At 38.4% G+C, this 23,997-nt stretch overlaps 1 protein-coding gene across 4 annotated transcripts in view; it reads left to right on the top strand.

Annotated features, from left to right (window-relative positions):
* The window catches only part of fgf12a (fibroblast growth factor 12a), a 160,131-nt gene that overhangs the window by 11,680 nt on the left and 124,454 nt on the right, over positions 1 to 23,997 (top strand). For 2 of the 4 annotated variants that reach the window (XM_057856587.1, XM_057856586.1), the window contains exon 1: positions 13,384 to 13,779. The exons of the other annotated variants lie outside the window; for them this stretch is intronic. In XM_057856587.1, coding sequence (XP_057712570.1) covers positions 13,689 to 13,779 — 91 coding nt within the window. In that variant the 5' untranslated portion in view covers positions 13,384 to 13,688. Of the gene's footprint in view, positions 1 to 13,383; positions 13,780 to 23,997 lie in introns of those variants that run through there. 4 annotated transcript variants of the gene reach the window in all.

Below are 23,997 nucleotides of genomic sequence, written 5' to 3'. Positions count from 1 at the left end.
CTACTTAAAAAAAAATAAAATCCATTTTAGTGTGTTATTGGGGGGCATAACCAGAGTATTTAAACTTGTATTAATTTTAATTTTCATTATTTTGTTTTGTTAACATTGTATTAATTTTTAAATGAATGAATTTGTAAAAAATATAAAAACAATGTAACAAAAATATATTGATGCCAGGTCTTTATCGAATTGTTTTTTTTAAATGACCAAAAATAATCCTTTGCTCTACAAAGTAGAGTAGACTTTATTGTCATTATAACAAGTATAACAAAATAAAAAAATGCAACCCAGTCGTGAGCATACTAATTTTAAAATATCACACTCAATTCAAATATTCCACATCTCGTTCAGAAATTTGATTGCGGTTGGATTAAATAAATTATAAATCAAGAGTTAAATAAAGATTCAGTTCAAAATGTATTACACATTAAAGTTGGGAAATATTTTTAAGAAAATATTCCCCATAACGCCTTCCTGTTCGCTGCTTTGTCATAATAAACGATGAATGTTGAATGATCACAATGGGAGTATGCCATACTCTCAATGCGAAACATTAAAACTGTTCAGACCAACCGGAGACTTAGACTTCCATTCTCCGTGTTAAACAGCTGAACAGGACAGGTTTAAAAGAAAGAAAGAAATAAAAAAAAAAAGTTTAATCAATCATTTTTATAAAAGCAAAACTTAAATGCCACTAAAATGTACTCAGGCATCGATTCTTCTAAGTACCACTAGAGAGAGCGTAAATAAATTTATAGAGTCTACTCAATATAGTGTACGCATTATACATCAGAAATCTCTTGTTATATCAAAAACAGGCCCAATACGAAGTTAGAAGCACAGGTGGATTGATCATATTCTTTCATTAAATATTTATGTCGCGCAGCAAATTATCACCTGCCTGTGCTGATTGAACGTTACAGCATGTAGTCAGCAGTTATGAGACGCAATATTTGATATAATGTGTTAATAAATATAATTCAATGAAGTGTATATTGCAATGGTATTGTAAAACATAGTGCTAACTTAACACTAGCCATCATCTTTCTTATAAATTGATGCCCATTCTCCTTTTTGTAGTCAAAACGACAATATACATTTGATTTATGGGCTTTAATAAGACGCACAAACAACCTTACTCTGCCATAATCATAATAATTCAGGAAAAAAAGCTTCTAGAAAAATCAGCTGTGTACCTTTATCAGTAGACTTCCTTGCACAGAGAGAGAGGGAGAGCGAGTAAGAGAGAGGAGAGAGAGAGAGACAGAGAGAAACTGCTCTGCTCTCTTGAGGACAGCGAGTAACAACACAGGGTCCAGAAAGCATTGGTGGTCGCTTGAACTTCTGCACCACTACAGGACATGGGGGATAAAAACGCCGGTAAGAAATCCTCATAGTTAGCTTATGTTATGATGGTGTTGTTGGGTTTCTGTTGGATCAGTTCCTGTTTTATGTATCTGACCTGTAATAGGTTATGTACTGTATGGGGATTTTTGTATTTTGTTGGCCAAATGTGGTCATTAGGAGCGATGTAAGAAGACATGGCTGCTGTAGCACGTGCTTACTTTCAAGGTTCTTCTTCCGCCTTACTTTGTTACTCTGCTATGCAGTGTATGTGAGCAACCTTTCCCAGTGTATTCATAATAGTTGATCCCGTTTACTTTTTGTCTTAACATGTGCTGTGCATTCCCAGTTTTATCACTGTCTTGCATCCCTAATTTTGTGCAAAAAATAGTTATACTGTATATACGGCGATTGGCTGGCAACCAATTCAGGGTGTACAGTACATCGCCTACTGTCAATAGTTAGCTGGGATAGGCTCCAGCACCCTGCAATTCTCGTGAGGATAAGCGGAAGGGAAGCTGAAAGAATGAATGCATATACAGGGTGATTGAAAAATAACTCCCAATTTTAAAGTGCCTAACAAAATCATGTTTTGATATTTTTCAATTTTGTGTGTGTGTATGTTTAGTGAGATATGGGAATTCATCTATGTTTGTTTTGTTTTCTGATTTAAAAAAAAACAACAATTTAAAGCCCAACAAATATGGATCAAAGTCCTAACCTACAAGAACGTGCCCAGTTAGCGGTTTAATTTAGTTTGTGTTTAAGGACTATGAAAGGAAGACATGCTCAAGTTGACGTTAAGATGATCAAGAATAGTCATACAAAATTAAATCACGACAGGATCTGTGGCCGATAGCTGGGCACATTCCTGTAGGGTAGTGCGTCGGGCCATTTTTGCAGGCTTTCTAAATTTTTAACAAAATACCGTATTTTTCCGACTATAAGTCACACCTGAGTATAAGTTGCAACAGCCCAAAAATGCACAATGAAGAGGAAAAAAACATATAAAAGTCGCACCGGAGTATAAGTCGCATTTTTGGGGGCAATTTACTTGATAACATCCATCACATAAAACAGATACAGTGCTGCTCAAAAGTTTGTGAACCCCCTCAACATTTTGGAATTTTCTATTATTTCAACCTGATTTCCTAATCAATCAATTCAGTAGTTTTTTTTTGTTTTTTTAACAGTTGTGTTGTCGAGACTAAATTAAAAAGAGTTTTCATCAACTGATGTAGGTGCAAAATTGAACTGTTTGGTCACAACCAAAACCGCCATGTCTGGCGAAAAGTCAACACTGCATACCACCAAAAGAACCTTCTCCCAACAGTGAAGCATGGAGGTGGGAATGTCAAGATCTGGGCTTGCTTTTCATCCTCAGGACCTGGACAACTCCACATAGTCCAGGGAATCATGAATTCTGAGGAATATTGTCAAATCCTAGAACATAACCTGACGCCATCTGTTTTGAAGTTAAAGCTTGGCAGAAGGTGGATCATGCAACATGATAATGATCCAAAGCATTCCAGCAATACAACCAAGGAATGGCTGAAAAAGAAGAAGATTCGTGTTCTGGACTGGCCCAGTCAAAGTCCTGACCTAAATCCCATTGAAATGCTGTGGCGGGACCTGAAGCGAGCAGTTCATGCCAGACGCCCATCAAACCTCTCTCAATTGACTGCGTTCTGCAAGGAAGAATGGACAAAAATCCCCCAAAGTAGATGTGAGAGGCTGATTAGTCACTACAGAAACCGTTTGGTTGAGGTAATCTCTGCAAAAGGAGGCGCAATATCCTATTAACTGAAGGGGTTCACATACTTTTGCACACATGATATCTGAGTTTTTCTTAAATCAACCACTTTTGTTAAATAAAGAATGACAATATAACTATTTCTTTTGTTTCAGTCCATTATTTGGAATGTCAGTATTGTGGATTTGGGTATAACTTAACATTTAATAAGGTTATTTTAGTTTTTTTTTACAAAAAATATGACCATCGCTGTGGGGTTCACAAACTTTCGAGCAGCACTGTATGTAATCTTTAAAGGCCATTTAAAAACACAATAGAGAACAACATGCTGGATAAGTGTACAGTATGATAATGTTACATGATGCATGAACAACAAAATGCAAACGTGGCCGGTATGTTAACGTAACATAGCTATTAAGAGTTATTCATGTAACTATAGCATAATGAACCTGCTAACAAGTTAACCAAACCATCAGTGTCACTCCAAAACACCAAAATAACATGTGAAGTGATATAATAATGTGTTAATAATTTCACACATCAGTCGCACCAGAGTATAAGTCACACCCCCAGTCAAACTATAAAAAAAAAAAACTGCGACTTATAGTCCGAAAAATATTGTAATCGATCTGAAAAGAAAAAAAATAAAGTGATTTAAATCCCGTGCATTCTGGAACATAAACAAATAAAGGAGAAAAATATGAAAATATATTAAAGATACACGATAATATCGGTCACCGATAATTATCGGCCGATAATGGCAATTATGACGTCACACAGATAATCCAGATAATAAAAAAATTCAACTGATAATGCAATCCGATAATTATATACTTGATTTAGCCTCCAAATGTGCGCAACCGAAGAATTCAGCACGCCGCCTCCTCAACCCCTCCCCTCTCTGAAGCCCCTGAGGGAGGAGGGGTTGAGGAGGCGGAGTTACACGACAAGAAGTAGTTGAATATTATGGCGGCTGTTACTAAAAAAACGACGCTCTCGCCATCTGCGAAACATGTACCGTAGAAGTTCCACAAGGCAGAAAGAAAGCGTCCTCATTCAAAACCACTAACCCAGCAGCCATTTAAAACTGCATCACAAAGATTTTTGGAACGAATACGAGGCAGCTGCTAGCGGGAATGCTAAAGCTATTGTAAACACTAAGTAAGTTAAACTACGGGGCTTGTGACGATACAGAGTCGGGCTGTTTGGGAATGGTAAATTCGCATCTGAGGCTAAACACCGGAACGACTGGAGACCGATAGTCCGCAAGTAGTCGTCTTTCGACAGAGCCCGCCGCTCTGGCCGGTCCGGCAGGCCACCTCGCCATAGGCGGGGCGGGCCGAGCCCGGTTCCCCGGCCTCGGGACCTCCGGCGAACACCCCGGTTTCTTGAGCGTTCCCCCACGGCGTGCGAGCAGAGCCAGGACCCGAATATGCCGGGGCGAACCGGCCGGGGCGGGCGGATTATCTGGTACGAACGTAGCTGCCGCCGCCGCCGCCGAGACGAGACACGTTTTTTTTTTTTTTTTTTACCTAAATGACCCGAGAACCAAAGCCCTGGATAAAAAAATAATGCAGTTTATACGACCGCCATTCTTCATGAAAAAAGTGATTTCCAGTAAGCAAGCTTATCATGACGGCACAGTGGTTAGATGATAATTTATACATGGAGAAAACGAAGTCAGCCAGTCAATAATGCATTCAGTATGTAAAATGACGAGCGGTCAGATGACTTTGTAACGCTGCCTTTATTTTCGGCTTAACAAAACAACACGCACGCGGATGCGAGCTCCAATCCGTCCAAATAGTACTGCCGTGTAGCAGTTTAGCTGCTGTAAAGCAAACGTCGTGAAAGCCGCAAATGTAAACAAAGCGCTGCAGAATGGGTACATGACATCTCGCTCTTTTGAGTTAATCATTTTCACAGTGTGCAACAAAGCATATAACATTAGCAATCACTTTTCAAATTATTTAACTTATTTCTCTGCTCAATTACAGTCATAGTAGATAATCAAATTCTTAAATCAATATTCAGTAGCCACAAATATTATTCAAAATCTTTCCTTCTTCCAAGTTTTTTTTTTTTTTTTTTTAGGATTAAGTATAATAATGTATTGCTTAAAACAAGGCTGTTAAGATTATTTTCAGCTAGCTATTTTTCTTCCAAGAAATCTGAGAGAACACTACATACACTTGAAACCATGGCAGATAATTTCACTTATTGCCAATAGATTTACACTTAAAACTGACTAGTTTTAAGGAGGTGTGTTTTGCAGTGTATTGATGTTATATATGTTAGGAATGGCTTACTTTTAAAGGCATTTTTTGTGCAACTTAGGTATTTACTCTGTAAGTAATTGTTGCCAAAGGTTTACCATTACACAATGTCAGACAATCTGTCATTATTTAGATGTTTGAATTGACGACTTGTTCATATTTTATGTTGAAAAAAAGAGCAATAAATTATATTTTTGCACAGTAATATTTTCTTTTGTTTATACTTTAAAATTTTACATAAATCTTTTAATAGAATTATCGGCTTGACATTATCGGTTGGAATGAGGAGGAAATGATCGGTTATTGGTATCGGTTGAAAAATGTATTATCTAGGGCTGTCCCAAACGACTAATTTTCTCCCGATTAGTCAGCCGACTATTTTTACGATTAGTCGACTAATCTAATAATTAAAAAAAAAAAAAAAAATTTTTTTTTTTACTAATTTAGCAATGAAATTTTTGTTGTCGCTTATCAATTCACAAAAAACATATTGGAACACTCAAATTATTTATTAAAGTACAAATAAACACGTAAATAACAATAATAAATCACAAATAAACAATGAGTTCAAATGCTGATAGAATTAACTAGTGTAGCATCCCGATTGATAAGATGGTCTCTTAAACTGATGGTTTACAACTTTTATTCCATCCTTGATGTAAACACACTGTAAGAGCTACGGTGCACACAAATAAAGCAACACAATTAGAAATTAACAAAAACTTTTCACCTTTTTCCTTTTAAACCTTATTTATATATCAATGAATTGCCTATATGAATTGCCTTTACCTTATTTCCGTATCATTGACAATCTCTCCCTTGAGTGCAATGACTGTATATACTGTATATATTTATGACCTTTTAACCTTATATAATTTTCTATACATTAAAATAAACCATAACATGAAATACACCTTTCAATTAGCATTAAGAACAATACTAATAGCACTTATAGGCCCATTGTCAATGAAACATTATTATTTAGTGAGGCGACAGCACCCTCTGGTGTACAAAAAATGAAGGAAAAAAAAAAAATTACAAACTGCGTGAAGGCGCTTGAGTTATTTATTCACGGCCGACGCGCAGCCAAGCTTGGCACTGAACAGACAGGACAGAAGAGTGTACTCTCCTTTGTTTCTTTGAAATAAGTCAATGTTTTGGACACTCTGGTGCGCTTTTTTTGGCTTTGTGCCGCTTTCCCCGCTTGCAAACAGAGCATCCGACATTCTAACTTTCCACGCATATATTTTTTTAACCCTTCATTAACCGTCGACGGGATGTTGTGCTCGTCGACGGATTTACGTCATCGATGACGTCGACTATGTCGACTAGTCGGGACAGCTCTAGTATTATCGTGCATCACTAAAATATATGTATACAGGCAGTCCCCGGGTTACAAAGGAGTTCTGTTCTTACGAGGGTGACGTAACCTGAATTTCCGCTTAAATCAGAATTAACCATTTAAGTACCCTTAAATCGCAAAATAATTATCCAAAAACATGTATTATATGTCATTTTACTGTCCTCACCAAGATTTGGGACCTAAGTCATAGCTAGACAACAAGCTAAGCTCCGAAATGACAATGTCAGACGTCAGTGTGGTTTTATTCAGCTGCTCATGACATCAGCATTTGCAAAATGAAACTAAAATAAAAATGAAATGAAATCAATTTCATCTTCAATAACAGCAGTTCAAATTTGCATTTATAACTAGCTACTGATACAGCAATGACAATCCACACAAACGATTAGCATGTACAGTGGGGAGAACAAGTATTTGATACACTGCCAATTTTGCTGGTTTTCCCACTTGCAAAGCATGTAGATGTCTGTAATTTGTATCATAAGTTCTCTTCAACTGTGAGGGACTGAATCTAGTACAAAAAAACAGAAAATCACGTTGTATGATTTTTAAATAATAAATTTGCATTTAATTGCATGAAATAAGTATTTGATACATCACAAAAATCGAACTTCATATTTGGTACAGAAACCGTAGTTTGCTATTACAGATACCAAACGTTTCCTGTAGTCCTTGACAAGGTTTGCACACACTGCAGCAGGGATTTTGGCCCACTCCTCCATGCAGATCTCCAGAGCCTTCAGGTTTCGGGGCTGCTGCCGGGCAACACGGACTTTCAGCTCCCTCCATAGATTTTCTATTGGGTTCAGATCTGGTGACTGGCTAGGCCACTCCAGGACCTTAAAATGCTTCTTACGGAGCCACTCTTTAGTTGCCTTGGCTGTGTGCTTTGGGTCGTTGTCATGCTGGAAGACCCAGCCATGACCCATCTTCAGGGCTCTCACTGAAGGAAGGAGGTTGTCAGCCAAGATCTGGCGATGCATAGCCCCATCCATCCTCCCCTCAATACAGTGCAGTCGTCCTATACCCTTGGCAGAGAAGCAGCCCCAAAAAAATGATGTTTCCTCCTCCATGTTTCACGGTTGGGATGGTGTTCTTGGGGTTGTACTCATCCTTCTTTTTCCTCCAAACACGACGAGCCGAGTTTAGACCAAAAAGTTCAATTTTGGTCTCATCCGACCACATGACCTTCTCCCATTGCTCCTCTGGATCATCCAGATGGTCAGTGGCAAACTTCAGACGTGTCTGGACATGCACTGGCTTCAGCAGCGGGACCTTGCGCGCGCCGTAGGATTTTAATCCATGACGGCGTAATGTGTTTCCGATGGTTTCTTCGAGACTGTGGTTCCAGCTCTCTTCAGGTCATTGACCAGGTCCTGCCGTGTAGTTCTGGGCTGATCCCTCACCTTCCTCATGATCAGAGATGCCCCACGAGGTGAGATCTTGCATGGAGCCCCAGAACGAGGCAGATTGACCGTCAACTTGAACTTCTTCCATTTTCTAATAATCGCTCCAACAGTTGTTACCTTCTCACCAAGCTGCTTGCTTATTTTCCTGTAGCCCATCCCAGCCTTGTGCAGGTCTATTATTTTATCCCTGATGTCTTTACACAGCTCTTTAGTCTTGGCCATTGTGGAGAGGTTGGAGTTTGTTTGTTTGAGCATGTGAACAGGTGTCTTTTATACAGGTAACAAGTTCAAACAGGTGCAGTTACTTCCGGTAATGAGTGGAGAACAGGAGGGGTTCTTAAAAAAGAACTAAGAGCCGAAATATTTACTAGTTGGTAATGTATCAAATACTTATTTCATGCAGTTAAATACAAATTTATTATTTAAAAATTATACAATGTGATTTTCTGGATTTTTGTTTTAGATTCCGTACCTCACAGTTGAAGAGAGCATATGATACAAATTACAGACCTCTACATGGCTTGCAAGTGGGAAAACCAGCAAAATCGGCAGTGTATCAAATACTTGTTCTCCCCACTGTATCAGTTAACGTCAGCACATCATCAAAAACAATCACAGAAACTCGCCCCAAGTATTCGACCACAATTGAAAACGCACAAAAACGGTGCAAAAGGTGTCATATACAGGTGTTGAGTCGGGGGATGATTCACAAGCAACAAATGTGCGCGCAGGTTTGCAGCTGCAATCTCTCCCCCTCCTCTCTCACTCGGCTGCACGGCTTCTATGTGGGAGCTGTCACTACCCGCAAATACACTCTTCTTTGTGTGCGCAAATACGTTCTTCTGCGTGTGTACATGCGCTCTTACTTGCGTGCCATCACTACTTCTTATTCTACACTTCCTGCGCCAAGATAAAAGCATGCATCACAAAGTTCAATAAAAATCAAAAGTTTTGAACATGTTACTGTCCCAATGAATTATTTTAAAGAATAACGTAGCAAAATGCTGGTCTTTATTAAATGCTTCATTGAGTGAGTCCACTCAAATCAACTGACGCAGCTGAGACCAGCCTCGTCACTTACACAATGAGTTGCCACAGCACATTACTGCTAGTGTTTAACAAGTTAAATGATGACTGACAGATCTGCGGCTTTGAAGATAGTGCTGCCAAGCTTCTCTGGCAAGATCAAAGTAGCACACCTGTCACTCATCATTAACTTTAACAAGGAAACCAGCTGCCTACTGAGCAAGAAAAGCAGCAGGAGGGAGAGTGAGAAATTGTACCCGGTCGGATCGGGACACCTCCATAAAATACTGTATTATTTTTAAATGAAAAAAAAAAAAATCTGCGATGGACTGATGGCGTGAAGTTTGAAGCGTGAAATAGCAAGGGACTAAAACATCCATTCATCCAAGCTTCCCCTTATTAGGGCCAGCCGTTGCTACTGAATGTGTAGCTAGGAGCCCCCCACAAATGACATTATTTATCCATGTATTATTTTCGTAAATATTATTTTTTTTGTGAATATTGTATTTTCACAACTTAGCATGTATGTCCGTCACTGTTTATGGTTCACCTGAAACAAGAGGTGGGTTACATGTTCTCTGTTACATTTACTTGAGTAACCTTTAGAGCAAAATGTACTTCTAAGAGTAGGTTTACAAAGCTATACTTTTTACTTGAGTAGATTTGTGAAGAAAAAATGCTACTCTTACTGCGCTACTTTGGGCTACACAAGAGTCGTTACGCTTTTCCTTTTTATTCTACATATTAAAGATTTTTTTTTTTTTTGTGCGTGATGCCAAGAGTAGAGACGTGCCAGGTGTATTACCGGGGTAGCTCTACCGATTTCACCAATGAGATGTCGCCACAATCATCACATGACTCCATTATGCAATCAGACGCAATCTTGCCGTTCTATTTTCACGCCAGCCTTTTCAATCATGTGGTGTCTTTAAAGCACCGTAAAAAATGAAGTATTTGCTATCATGACTGTGATTGAGGTGAAGTACACTATTGGACAGGTTGCTATCAGGCAATCAACCATTCACACTTAAGTACAATTTACACTCTTCCTCAATCGGAAACATGTATTTATGGAACATGGAAGGAACCCAGAGTACCCAGAGAAATCTCACATAAGCATAGTGAGATTACTCGCTCCACACATCTGCCTTTTACTGAGAAATGCGTCAAAGGAAAAAAAAAAGATCACTTTTGCCATCCTGTGGTGTATTGGGGCTAAGGAACAATGTTAAGGAAAGTTTGGTACCCTCATTGATACAAAAGACATCTTGATGCCATTGAACAACGTGCAGTGAGTTAAGGAATTTCATCTAAACAAGTTACGCTTTTAATCCATTTTGTGACATTTTGACGCATTCTTTTGGAACATAGATACCAAAGAACTATGTTGAAGTGAGTTTGAGGAGATTAATGTGGACAAAGATATTGCTTTGTCACTCTTTTGTGACAACGATATACAGTTGGGCAAATACTGTAAGTATTTAGTCAACCACCAATTGTGCAAGTTCTCCAATACTTGAAAAGATTACAGAGGCCTGTAATTGTCAAAATGGGTAAACCTCAACCATGAGAGACAGAATGTGTGTGTGGGGGGGAAAAAATCACATTGTTTGATTTTTTAAAAAATTATTTCCAAATTACAGTGGAAAATAAGTATTTGGTCACCTAGAAAGAAGCAAGATTTCTGGCTGTCAAAGAGGTCTAACTTCTTCTAACGAGGCTCCACTCGTTACCTGTATTAATGGCACCTGTTTTAACTCATTATCGGTATAAAAGACACCAGTCCACAAACTTAGTCACATTCCAAACTCCACTATGGCCAAGACCATAGAGCTGTCGAAGGACACCAGAGACAAAATTGTAGACCTGCACCAGGCTGGGACGAATGAATCTGCAATAGGTAAAACGCTTGGTGTAGAAAGAAATCAACTGCAGGAGCAATTATTAGAAAATTATTAGAAAATGGAAGACATACAAGACCACTGATAATCTCCCTCGATCTGGGGCTCCATGCAAGATCTCACCCCGTGTCGTCAAAATGATAACAAGAACTGTGAGCAAAAATCCCAGAACCACACCGAGGGACCTAGTGAATGATCTATAGAGAGCTGGGACCACAGTAACAAAAGCTACTATCAGTAACACAATGCGCCGGCAGGGACTCAAATCCTGCACTGCCAGACGTCTCCCCCTGCTGAAGAAAGTACAGGCCCGTCTGCGGTTCGCTAGAGAGCATTTGGATGATCCAGAAGAGGACTGGGAGAATGTGTTATGGTCAGATGAAACCAAAATAGAACTGATCTGTGTAAAGGGAAGAATGAATGGGGCCATGTATCGAGAGATTTTGAGTGAAAATCTCCTTCCATCAGCAAGGGCATTGAAGATGAGACATGGCTGGGTCTTTCAGCATGACAATGATCTCAAACACACAGCCAGGGCAACAAAGAAGTGGCTTCGTAAGAAGCATTTCATGGTCCTAGAGTGGCCTAGCCAGTCTCCAGAGCTCAACCCCATAGAAAATCTGTGGAGGGAGTTGAAAGTCTGTGTTGTCCAACGACAGCCCCAAAACATCACTGCTCTAGAGGAGATGTGCATGGAGGAATGGGCCAAAATACCAGCAACAGTTTGTGAAAAGCTTGTGAAGGGTTACAGAAAATGTTTGGCCTCCGTTATTGCCAACAAAGGGTACATAACAAAGTATTGAGATATACTTTTGGTATTGACCAAATACTTATTTTCCACCATGATTTGCAAATCGATTCTTTAAAAATCAAACAATGTGATTTTCTGTTTTTTTTTTTTTTTTTTTTTTCACATTCTGTCTTTCATGGTTGAGGTTTACCCATGTTGACAATTACAGGCCTCTCTAATATTTTCATGTGGGAGAACTTGCACAATTAATGGTTGACTAAATACTTATTTGCCCCACTGTATGTTGTAGTGAATTGAAGAATTTAATCCAGACACATCCTAAACACTGTAATTTAAGTGCTAAGCCAGTTATTTAGGTCCAGATCTATCAGTGGAGCTATTTTTGGTTTTATTTCTATTGGCCCAACCTTTTAGTTCATATTAAATGGGACAACAGCAAATTTTCTCATATACGATTGGAATAGAAGTGCCACATGTTGTTTGCAGATCGCCTTTCAAGGTGAACTTTTCAACTAGCATTCTGAGCATTTACTTTGTGGAGGTGAAACCAGAGCAGGCTTATCTTTCCATGGTGTCATCACACGCAGATGAGAGTTTCTTCCCAACACGTGCAGGACATCTTATTTTTAGGAAGGTTATAAAGCTGGATAATAAAACCATTAGAACAAACCAATAACCTTTAGTTTACTTTATATACTGTACCTTACTAATCTCTTTGCGTATATTGGTGATTGGATGTGCATGGGATAGAGAGAGGTGAATATTCAACACCATTCACTATCAATGTGCCCCTCCCACTCAATATCTCTACTCCTCAACTGACCTTCTCTTATTTGCATGGCTTCTGCTGCTGCTGTTGAGCGATTTTGCTGACCCAAACCATCTCTGATGTGCATTGTATACATTAAAATACTTAGAACATGTGAACCCAAGGTCGGTTGTGACATAATTGCGTTGTGCTTGGTGTGAAAAACACTGCATGAAACTATCAGTGAAGCTATATGAATGCTGCTCTGAAATAGGTGCACAGTATTTTTGGTTCAATGATTTTAACTGTTTATCATTAAACATGTTTTAAACATACTAGTTTCTTGTCATAAAATATTTTGTTGAACTTGTTATAAAAAAAAAAAAAAATATATATATATATATATATATATATTTAGGGTTAGGGATTAGTATAATTTGTATAATTATACAGGAACTGTCCTTTTTTAAAAAATATTTTTTTTTTGTACTTTAATAATAATAATATAATATAAAAAAAATAAAAGATAAAATAAGATAATAATTAAAAAAAAAAAAAAACATTACTTGTGTTTGGATTAGTTTTCTAATATTTTATATGAGTAGCTTTACTTTTTTTTTTAAAAGTAGAAATAAGCACTTTTTCCACCTATGGTGCACACACTTGGCATCTCCCCCCTCACTTGCAAAAGCTCCCGCGCCAGCATCAGCACCACCACCAGCAACAACGCCGCCGCCCCTCCCCCCACGCCCACCGCTCTCTCCCCGTCTTTTTTCCCCCTTGCTATTACGTTCACTGCCGGTGCCGTACAATTGGAGCACGGCGTGTCGCCCTTGCGTTGCCTGGAGAAACGAGCGAGAGGAGCGCGGATGACGACTCTCTAGACAAAACTGACTAGAGGAGAAGGTGGCGGAGGTGGTGGTGGTGAGACCACCTCAAGATGCCTCGTTTGAGCCTAACGTGTCCTGCAGACTGTGCCCTTCCAAGGCTGTAGAGAAGGAGAGAGAGGTAGAGAGATGCAGGCTGGCTGTATACGCTATGCTGCCTGAACCTGCTTGCTGTGTTTTGTTGTGCCATTGTTTGGATTGAGGAGGGCTCCCATCCAAAAGCCAAATCAATGAGGATTCTGAGGCCATTCCTTCAGAAAGGAGCGCATATGCTGCAGTGTTTCTGTGGACAACGATCGAAGTCGACCACTATCACCGACGGTGAGAGACTCCCACAACCGCCACCACACACACCACGCTCGCTTTGCATGCTCCTAAGTGGATGGGGGGGACAAGAGTGGGAATCATGGTGAGGATGAAGAGGAAGGTGGTCGAGTGGTTTCATTGGCCACGCACAACAAGTCGAGTGCTGCGGCTGAGTCTCTCCTCATAGCGCTCATCATCTGGCCCGAGTTGAGTGTGTGCACCAGTCAGCGGCGAGCCCCGCAGTCTTCCACGCTTCACGCGCACGCCGGTGCGTCGAATGCGCGCAATGTCGCGTCAAAGTATCCCCAACACAATCAGAACCATGGATAGCGTCATATAGCACAGCCCCACAAGGCCCAAGCTGCCAAACTTTTCAGGTCTGCGCTACTGTACTGCATATACAGTACAGTATGCAGAGGTGGTCAAAGTAATCAAACTCTACTTCCCTCACCTCCCAAAAGGTAGTAGTTTAACGCCTTCAAGTCATATTTGATCTCTTCGTGTGATTTTATTAAAAAGTTTAGGAAGTCCCCTATCATAGATTAACTGATCTGCCATATTATTTCCCTTCATAACTTCTGAGATTGGATGGTGTTGGCATATTTTTTTATGATCCGTCAAAAACAAGGTTGGCTGTTGTAATCATAATTCAAATAGGTATGCTTGGCACAAGTAAAACACACTTAATCATGCTTTATGCTTTTTTGACAAGGAATTAGTGCAGTTAGTGTTAGCACAAATATTCAGGTTTTTTCTAGAAATAATAATTGAAAACATACTCGAACATCTGAACTTGAGGTTAATCAGAAGACCTCATTAATGGCAGATGTGTGGTGATTCCTATTTATTATGACCTTGAATGTGTTTAATTCTGAAAATAGCGACATTCCATTTAAAAGGGGTGGACACACATTTGCAATGACATCATCGTAGGTGTTTTTTTTTATGTATATATTTTTTTGTAATTTAGCTGTGCAAGTTATAAAAAAACAACTAGAAGTGATTCAATGCAGAAACCCAACATCTGAAAAACCTGGCATTTAACTAGGGGTGTGCAAACTTTTTGTATCCACTTTAGAAAAGAAATTGTAAAGCCAAAAAATAAAACAAGTAGTTTGAACATGTTTAATTTAACATAATTCTAAACGTACTTACCACCAATAAGAATGCCATTAGGAGGCAATTACAAACGAATAATTAATTCATTGGGTAACACGCGTTAAGCTTTAATTAACTGCTGTAAGTCTTTGACTACGAAAAGCAGAAGTGACTTCCTCTGGCAGTGAATTGTGTGTGTAACGTATCACATATTGCATGTTTTGACTTTTACTCACAGCCAGACATGCAATTATCAGCATAAACATGAGTAGTGTTAATTTTAAAATGTATGAACAAGTTTATTCACTGTTAAAAGTGCTTCATTGGAACTGTGGAAGGTTCGTGTGCCGAACGACACCTCAACGAACATCTCTCCAACAATTAGTTTCCTTTCACTTAAGAAAATCGGATAGTGATCCTCCAAGTACATAGCCAGAGTCATTACAGGTGAGATCCTGCCAGTTAATAAATTAGTTCTTAATTCATTTATAACACCCTTAAAGCTTCAATTAACCGTTTTAAGCCATTAAGTAAGGACAGCAGAAGTGGCCTTTTGCATGTGGTTCAAAGAGGAGGCTTTTAAAGGTCTCCTGCCTTGCCTCTTTCATGGTTATAAATCGTAGAAGGATATGAAAAAACTAATGAGATTACTTAAGAGGTAAGGTTTCCACTTGCGGAAGTGGATTTTTCTTGCACGTACCCATGTGCCTAATGCTGTTATCGCAAAAGTATCATTTTGGTAACTGCAAATTGTGGAAATTTTGGATTTTGAGGCGCACCTGACTGAAAGAAACCACCCCCCTATATATTAACTGCACTGGACCATAAGCCAAGGTGTATTTCACCACAAAGATATGCAGCTCGTTAGAATGTAAAAATCCATAAATAAGCCTCACTGGAGTATAAACTGCTGGGTTCAAAAACGGGGGAAAAAATAATGGCTTATGGTCCTAAAATTATGGTGATCAATTTCTAATCTAAATACAGGTGTCTGAAAATATTAAAGTGGACTCCGAAGCTGTCCCTATTTCACTAGTTTACTCTAAAATGAGAGGGTTTTAGTTCAGGTGAAACTCAGTACAGTTGTGATTGTAGCTGCATTTGCTAATCAAAAGATTCAAATCTCCTGATAAATGAGACAACATATATTGCTGTGCTCGTTTCTAAACTGAAGAACCCCCTTTTACTCTAAAATTCAAAGCAACTCCGGTGTCCTGCTACATTGTATTGAAACAGCAGCCAAAGTGTCTCTCAAAATTCAGGCCAGTCTATTAGGAGCGCCATCAAGCACAGCCGACTCCTCCGAGACAATTGGACCAAAAGCAGCATGCAGTATGTCAGAATCTGCATAATGAATATAAACTAGGCCTGCACAATATATCGTCTGAATATTGCTATCGCGATGTCCGCATGCGTAACAGTTCTTGCAGTGAATGGTGTGTGGAATGTATCATCAAATATTGCCTGTTTTAACTTTTAGTCCATAGCAGAATGTGTGATTTATTAATTTTTTGAACAAGTAAACCGTTGGTTGGCCTCATAAAAGCAGCAAATGTGCCGAGACATGGCTTCCTGTATCCCTTTTACAGTATATACGGCAATCCATCGTTTACAGATAAACCCCTTAGCATGGATTAAACTGTACTGTATGAATACAATCATATATCGCCGTTTTCAATTTTTTGCACTTTGAGTTGATAAATAATTGAATAAGAAATAATAAAATGCAGTTAAAGTAAATTGAAGCACCTTAAATCTAGGCAAGGCAAAATTTATTTATATAGCACAATTCAACACAAAGCAATTCAAAGTGCTTTACATCACATGAAGATCATAAAAATCACATTAAAATCAATAGGACGTTAAAAACAAAGACAATTGAAATAGGAAATAAAATTATACATAAAAATCGCATTTAATCATGAATACAATAATAATAAAATGCACAAGAGGAATAGAAAAATAGATTGAAATATAAGGACAGTTATGGATATGCAGTGCTAAACAAAAGCATTTTAGCACTGATTTAAAGGAGCTAACAGTTTGAGCATACTTCAGACCTTCAGGTAACTTGTTCCAGAGGTGAGGAGTATAATAACTAAATGCTGCCTCACCCTGCTTGGTTCTTGTTCTTGGAACATACAGGACACCGGTTCCAGACGACCTTAGGAGTCTAGATGTTTCATAGGAATCTAACAAGTCAAGCATGTATTTTGGTCCTAGGCCATTAAGTGTTTTGTAGACAAGCAGTAGTATTTTATATTCTATCCTTTGACTCACTGGAAGTCAGTGTAATGATTTCAAACCAGGTGTAATGTGGTCCAGTTTCCTTGTATTTGTGAGGACTCTGGCTGCAGCATTCTGTTCTAGCTGCAGCTTCCTGACTGATTTTTTTTATCAAGACCTGTAAATATACCGTTGCAATAGTCCAATCTGCTGAAAATGAATGCATGCATAAGAGGTTCCATGTCATGTTGAGTCAGAAGCCCCTTAATTCTGGTTATATTTTTTAGGTGGTAATAAGCAGACTTAGTGACAGACTTTAGATGGCTATCAAGTTTTAGGTCTGAGTCAATAATTACGCCAAGGTTTCTGACTTGATTTGTAGCTGTAAGTGACATTGTGCTAAGGTGCCTGCTTATCTTTGACCTTTCCTTTTTTGGCCCAAAAATGATCACTTCTGTCTTCTCCACATTTAACTGGAGAAAATTCTGGCACATCCATTCATTGATTTGATGAATGCATTTACTCAGGGAAACTAAGGGATTATAACCATGTGGGGACACCGAAATGTAGAGTTGTGTGACATCTGCACAGGACTGAGCTAGGGGAAGCATATTGATGTTAAATAAGAGTGGTCCAAGAATTGACCCTTGCGGGACTCCACACGTGAATTTGGTTCGTTCTGACTGATGGTTTCCCATTGACACAAATAAATCCCTATCATGTAAATAAGATGTGAACCACTGAAGAACAGTGTCGGTAAACCCTACTCACTGCTCCAATCTACTGAGTAGTATGTTGTGATCAACCGTGTCGAATGCGGCGCTGAGATCCAATAGTAGCAGAACAGATGATTTGCCTGAGTCAGTATTCCGACGAATATCATTTAGGACTTTGATAAACACGGTCTCGGTGCTGTGTTGTGGCCGTAATCCAGACTGAAATGAGTTAAAAAGATTGTTTTGCATCATAAAAACCTGGATTTGTTCGAACATATAGTACAACAAGTAAACATTATGAAACTAAGATAAATTTTTTTACAATGGAGAGTACGTTTCAGTTTAAACAAAAATAAACAAACCTATTCAAGTCATCTGGTGAAATTTTTTTTAGTTTTAATGTTGCGATATATATTGCAAACCCCCAAAAGTCGCAATGTAGGTTTTTTCCAATAGCGTTCAGCCCTAATATACATCATTACGCTGGTTCTTATATTGTAGATATTAGAAGTCTACACCCCCATTTTCAAACGCCAGGTTGAAAAATTAAGTAAAGGAAAACAAAGTCGTCCACTTTTTTCCAACCCCCTCACCCTCTTTTAAGAAGTGATGTCAAGTCCTCACACCCTCTTTATAACTAGGATATACTAAAACTGTTTAGAATTTACAAATCGTTGTCATATTAAATGCAAGTCTGCACACGCTTGCTACCATTCAAAGTGCCTCTGATTAACCAATTTCAATTAAAATGAGTTCTACAGCAGGGGTGCCCAATGCCGGTCCTCGAGAGCCCCTATCCACCTTGTTTTCTGTGTTTCCCTCCTTTAACACACCTGAATCAAATGATCAGCTCATTAGCAAGCTCTACAGCAGCCTGATAAGGATCCTGATTAGTTGATTCAGGTGTGTCAGAGGAGGGAGACATGGAAAACAAACTGGATAGGCGCTCTCGAGGACCGGGATTAGGCACCCCTGTTTTACAGTATTAGATATTTTGTAAAGTCCTGTCGTTAGAAATGAGCCCTCGAAATAGATGCTGCTATCAACCATGCGTGACTATATGTATGCTGTTCTATTGATGAAGTTTTGTTTGCTTTGCACCAGAAAACAAGTTGCCTGTGTATGTACTGTATGTGGACAAAGGTTCTGCCAGCAAGGAAAACTGAAGTTAGAAAAAGGCCACTAAAACACTTAAAACTTTATTTGTGGTCAGCCAAAGGCATTATTAAAAAAATAAAAAAATAAATAAAAATATGTATATATATATATATATATATATATATATATATATATATATATATATATATATATATATATATCCCTTTATAAAAACCTGAGAGGTCTTCGAAGTCTTCAAACAAAGCAAAATATATTACATGATGAATAAAAGGCAGAAAAATACAATGAAAATTTAGAAAAACAAAACAATGCATTGCGCTAAAAGTCATTACAACAAAAATAAACAAAATCCGAACACATTAAAACAGTTTCTTGTATTTGCTAACTCCCTTTCACATGAGTTTAAACGTGACAGGATATGTTCATAATAACACCTAATTGTTTCTCCCATAAAATATATTTTTTTTTAATGTCCACAGTATTCTGCATTTCTGCACACTGTTTAGAACACCTTTAGTGTCACAACTTTATGATACGAAGTAGAAGAACATAACAGACATGAATTATTAAGCACAGAATCCATGCAAAATGAAGGTTTGCGCTAGTGACATTCCATTAAACAACAGCATTTTAAAGGTTTGCACCTGTGACAGTCCAAAAAATAACAGCATTTTAAGCGATCCTGTTGGGCACCATTTTTCAAACATATTGCTATCACCCTTTTCTGACTTGTGTCTATTGCTTGTATTGTCAAAGCAGTTCTGCTGTACTTTGCCCGCAGAAAAAATTTTGTATACGCTGTGAAGTCTTTCCTCATGCTGCTAAAATGACATTTCAAATCATTACTTGAGGGTCAAACAAGAGCACGTGAAGCAGAAGGTTAAAAAATGCCCTCCTTTGAAGTGTTAACTTTACATTTGCCTTTAATATGCAACTGTAAAAAAGTGGCTGGAGTACCCTATTAGTTATTGGTGTGGTTGAATGGCACATTCACAGTCTACATTGAGGGACAGTATTATATTTAATGGGTGGCAAGGTTGAGTTCTTACTCATAGTAACTTAAAGCATGTGTTGTTAACTATAAAAATAATAGGTAGGTGAATTTATTTTGTGCTATATACTGAACTAGGGAACCTGGCTTCAACATATCTCAAGGACACTCATGTAATGAGCTTATCTGGATGAAAACTGAGCAGTTTAGTTTTTAACAACTGTGATTAAGTCTTCTACCACAAGAGGTCAGCAGACTTAAAGAAATGAATTGCAAGACAACATTTGAACCTAATGGTGGAAAGGCAGCAATGCCCGTCGTGCACACTTTGGTATGATAATCCACTTTTGTTCATGTTGCTGGCTTGACAGGAACATCAATTTTATGTATAGTAGGTGTCATTAATGAGATATTGTATAAGTTAACAACATTACCCTTTGTTATTAAACATCACCATTCCATTCCACATAAATGCACACAATTAGAAACGCACTCAACACTACAATCCTGAGCGTGATTGATGTGGTTGCTATCAATGCTTCTTATTTGTATATTCACATATACTTTATACCAATTCAATGAAAAGCCAGTACTATTGCATGGTATAAATGAAGTGATGCGGATTTATAGTCTTGCCTGCAAACTCCATTTGTCTTTTGTTATCTTTATTCCCTCTCTCTGCAAAAAGCCTGTATGTATCTGTCCTTCTTATCTCACTTTCAGACAAGGGAAGCCTCCACTGATGATATTCGCATCTTAAGTACAGAAGGGTTTAAATAAAAGAAGATTTGTCCCCTATTGGGTGGGAAAAGTGTCAAATTGAGTGTGAGAAAAACATTTTACACTAGAACTACCAAGGGTGGATCAGTTGATACAAATCACTTTTGTATCCAGAGAAGGGTCATCTGACCTTAATCAGCATATCTTTTGTGAGCATTGAGGTCGTCATTAGTCATTCTCATTCACACTCGCAAAACCACAGGATTGGATTCGTCCAATTAGTATCTTGAGTGTTTGCAGGGCAGGGGTACCTGTTTGCGGAGGACTGTCCATTTTAACTGGCTGCAAGTTTGATTTAATTATTGCCACCTACTGTTATGTGCCACAGATAAGTAACAGGTGCTGTTAATTCCACAAATTAGAAGCATCACATGATTTTTTCAAAGGGTGCCAGTACTTTTGTCTGGCCCATTTTTGGAGATTTGTGTAAAATGATAATGATTAAAAAAAAAAAAATCCATTCTCTTTTGTATTTTTTCATTGCAAGCAAAATAAGATATTACTACCAAAGCCAATTCTAATTGCAAACATTCTCTCGGGGTAATTGAGGATTATTTGACAGAATTGCAGGGGTGCCAATACTTTTGGTCAGCACTGTATACATATATCATATCTATATTTATATATAGTGAGGAGCAGAAGTATTCTCACCCCTTGAGATTTTGCAAGTTCACCCAATTAGAAAATAGGTAGAGGTCTGAAATTTCAATCGTGGTTGCATTTTCACTTAGAGACAAAATCTAAAAAAAAAAATCTGGAACTCACATTGTATGATTTTTTAAATAATTTATTTGTTGTTTACTGGGGTGCATAAGTATTTGTACCCCTTAGAAAGTCAGTGCTAATACTTAGTGCAGAAGCCTTTACAGAGGTTTCTGTAGTTCTTCACCAGGTTTTCACATTGGGAAACGGGGATTTTAGTCCATTCCTCCGAACAAATCCTCACTAGATCTGTCAAGTTTTGTTGAGAAAGTTTCAGCTCCATCCAAAGATTTTCTATTGGATTGAGGGCTGAAGGTTGTGGCTCAAAATCTCACGATACATTTCACCATCCATCCTCTGCTTTATAAAGAACAGCCATCCTGTCCCCTTCGCCGAAAAGCAGCCCCAAAGTTTGAGGTTTCCAGCCCCATACTTCACAGCGGGGATGGTGTTCTTGGGATAGTACTCATCCTTTTTTCCCGTCCACACATGACGAGTAACGTTTGCACCAAAATTTCTACTTTGGTCTCATCTGACGACATGACTTTCTCCAATGATCCCTCTGCATTATTAAGCTGGTCCCTGGCAAACTTCAGACGGGCCTTCACATGTACTGGCTTCAACAGGGGAACCTTCCGAGCATTGCATGATTTTTAAACCATTGCACCTTAGTGTTCTTTAGACAATAGCCTTTGAAACTGTGCATCCAGCTCTCTTGAAGTCATTGATCAGCTCCTGCTGTGTAGTTCTAGACTGAGCCCTCACTGTTGTCATCATGAGTGATGCCCCACGAAAAGAGATTTTACATGGAGCCCCAGTCCAAAGTAGATTATCATTCATGTTCAGCCTTTTTCATTTTCTAACAATTGCTGCAACTGTTGATTTATTCTCACCAAACTTATTTCCAATTGCCCCAAAGCCTTTACCTGCTTTGTGGAGCTCAACAATTTTTTCTCTGGTGTCTACCGAAAGCTTTTTGTTCTTGCCCATTGTAGCAGTTGGATTATGACTGATTGAGGGGTGCACAGGTGACAATTATGAGCTCAAACGGGTTGTGGGTGGGTGGTTACTCATGGGGTAAAGGTGGATTTTTTTTTTTTTTTTGAAGGAAGACGGACAACTTTTTGATTGTCATAATTATTGCTGATTCACAGGGGTACAAATACTTATGACCCCCAATAAATTACAAAAAAAAAAAAAAAACATACAATGTGAGTTCCGCATTTTTTAAGATTATGTCTCTACAAGTGGAAATGCATCTATGTTTGAAATTTCAGACCTCTACCTATTTTCTAATTTGGTGGACTTGCAAAATCACAAGGGGTGCAAATACTTCCGCTCTTCACTGTACATACTGTACATACAGAGATCACAGTCATTATTCAAAGAAAGAACCAGAAAATTAATTGACTGCTCAGTTTTATTTAAAACTGCAGAATTGAAAAAACAAGCAATTAAATTGACTGCACTGTAAACAGAAGCTTAACAAGTTCAAACACTCCAAAACGTAGATGCTTGCAATCCGCCGTTAAACTATCAGGCGCTTACTGCCACCTACCTCTCAAGAGTGTTGTGGTTTTTATTGGTTAATATTCACCTGCCATTCTTGCTTGTACTCGTGAGACAGTAAGCCACCTGGTTCTCAGTTACGGTATAGTTGCATAGGGCTTACCGGTTGTGCCAGGGGCATGAAAACGAAACTATCAATTTACACTGAAAAAAAAAGAAACCAAACAAAAGTAACGTGTAACGCAGGCAACAATTTGAAAAGTAGTGGAGTAAAAAGTACAGATACCTGCTGTACAATGTAGTTAATTGTAAGTAGAATGTATCACTTCATATTTGTATTCAAGTAAAGTACAGATGCACAAAAACGTACTAAAGTACAGTAGTGAAGTACTTCTACTTCAGTACATTTCACCACTGCCTATTTGCGTACTACAACTGATGGTCACTTCTTACTGCAGTTTATAACAGTAGTAGAAACCACTGGAGAAAGGATTTATTGGCCAACCTGCTGTTGTGTTTTGGGGATTGCTGCAACAGACCGTCCAGACTCTAAATCTGTCTTCATTTGTGGTTGGATGAATTTGTCAATGGATTGGCTGATTGGACGGTAAACGTTGAGCTCTTTAAGTCTTGAATGATATGCTTGTTTTTTTGTAACATTAAGCTTTCTTTTGCACAATAATGAGGTTATTGTTCGATCACTGCATCTCCTTGTTTTGTCATCGATAAAGATGTTGCTTTGTCTGCTTCACCTTAGTCCGATTAAGAAAAGATTCTTTCGAGAATTGCGTGCCAATCATCAACCATCATCAATTCATGGTCCTGTCAGTTAGCATGGTGGATGAAACATTTTTGCCTTCTTTGCTCGCAATTCCTGAGTCAAAGCTGCATCAAGCCTACAAAATGTCATAAGCTTGCATGTCTTGGCTGGCTTAGTATGAATTGATCAAGTGGTTTTGTAGCTTTTGATTGAAATTAGAAAGGCAAGGCAAGGCAAATTCATTTCTACAGCACAATTCAACACAAAGTAATGCAAAATTCTTTACATTTCAAGAAACTAAAATCTACCGTATTTTTCGGACTATAAGTTGC

This window comes from Corythoichthys intestinalis, chromosome 14 (assembly GCF_030265065.1).
Source record: "Corythoichthys intestinalis isolate RoL2023-P3 chromosome 14, ASM3026506v1, whole genome shotgun sequence".
NCBI lineage: Eukaryota > Metazoa > Chordata > Actinopteri > Syngnathiformes > Syngnathidae > Corythoichthys > Corythoichthys intestinalis.
This window is presented reverse-complemented; position numbering and strand designations above follow the sequence as displayed.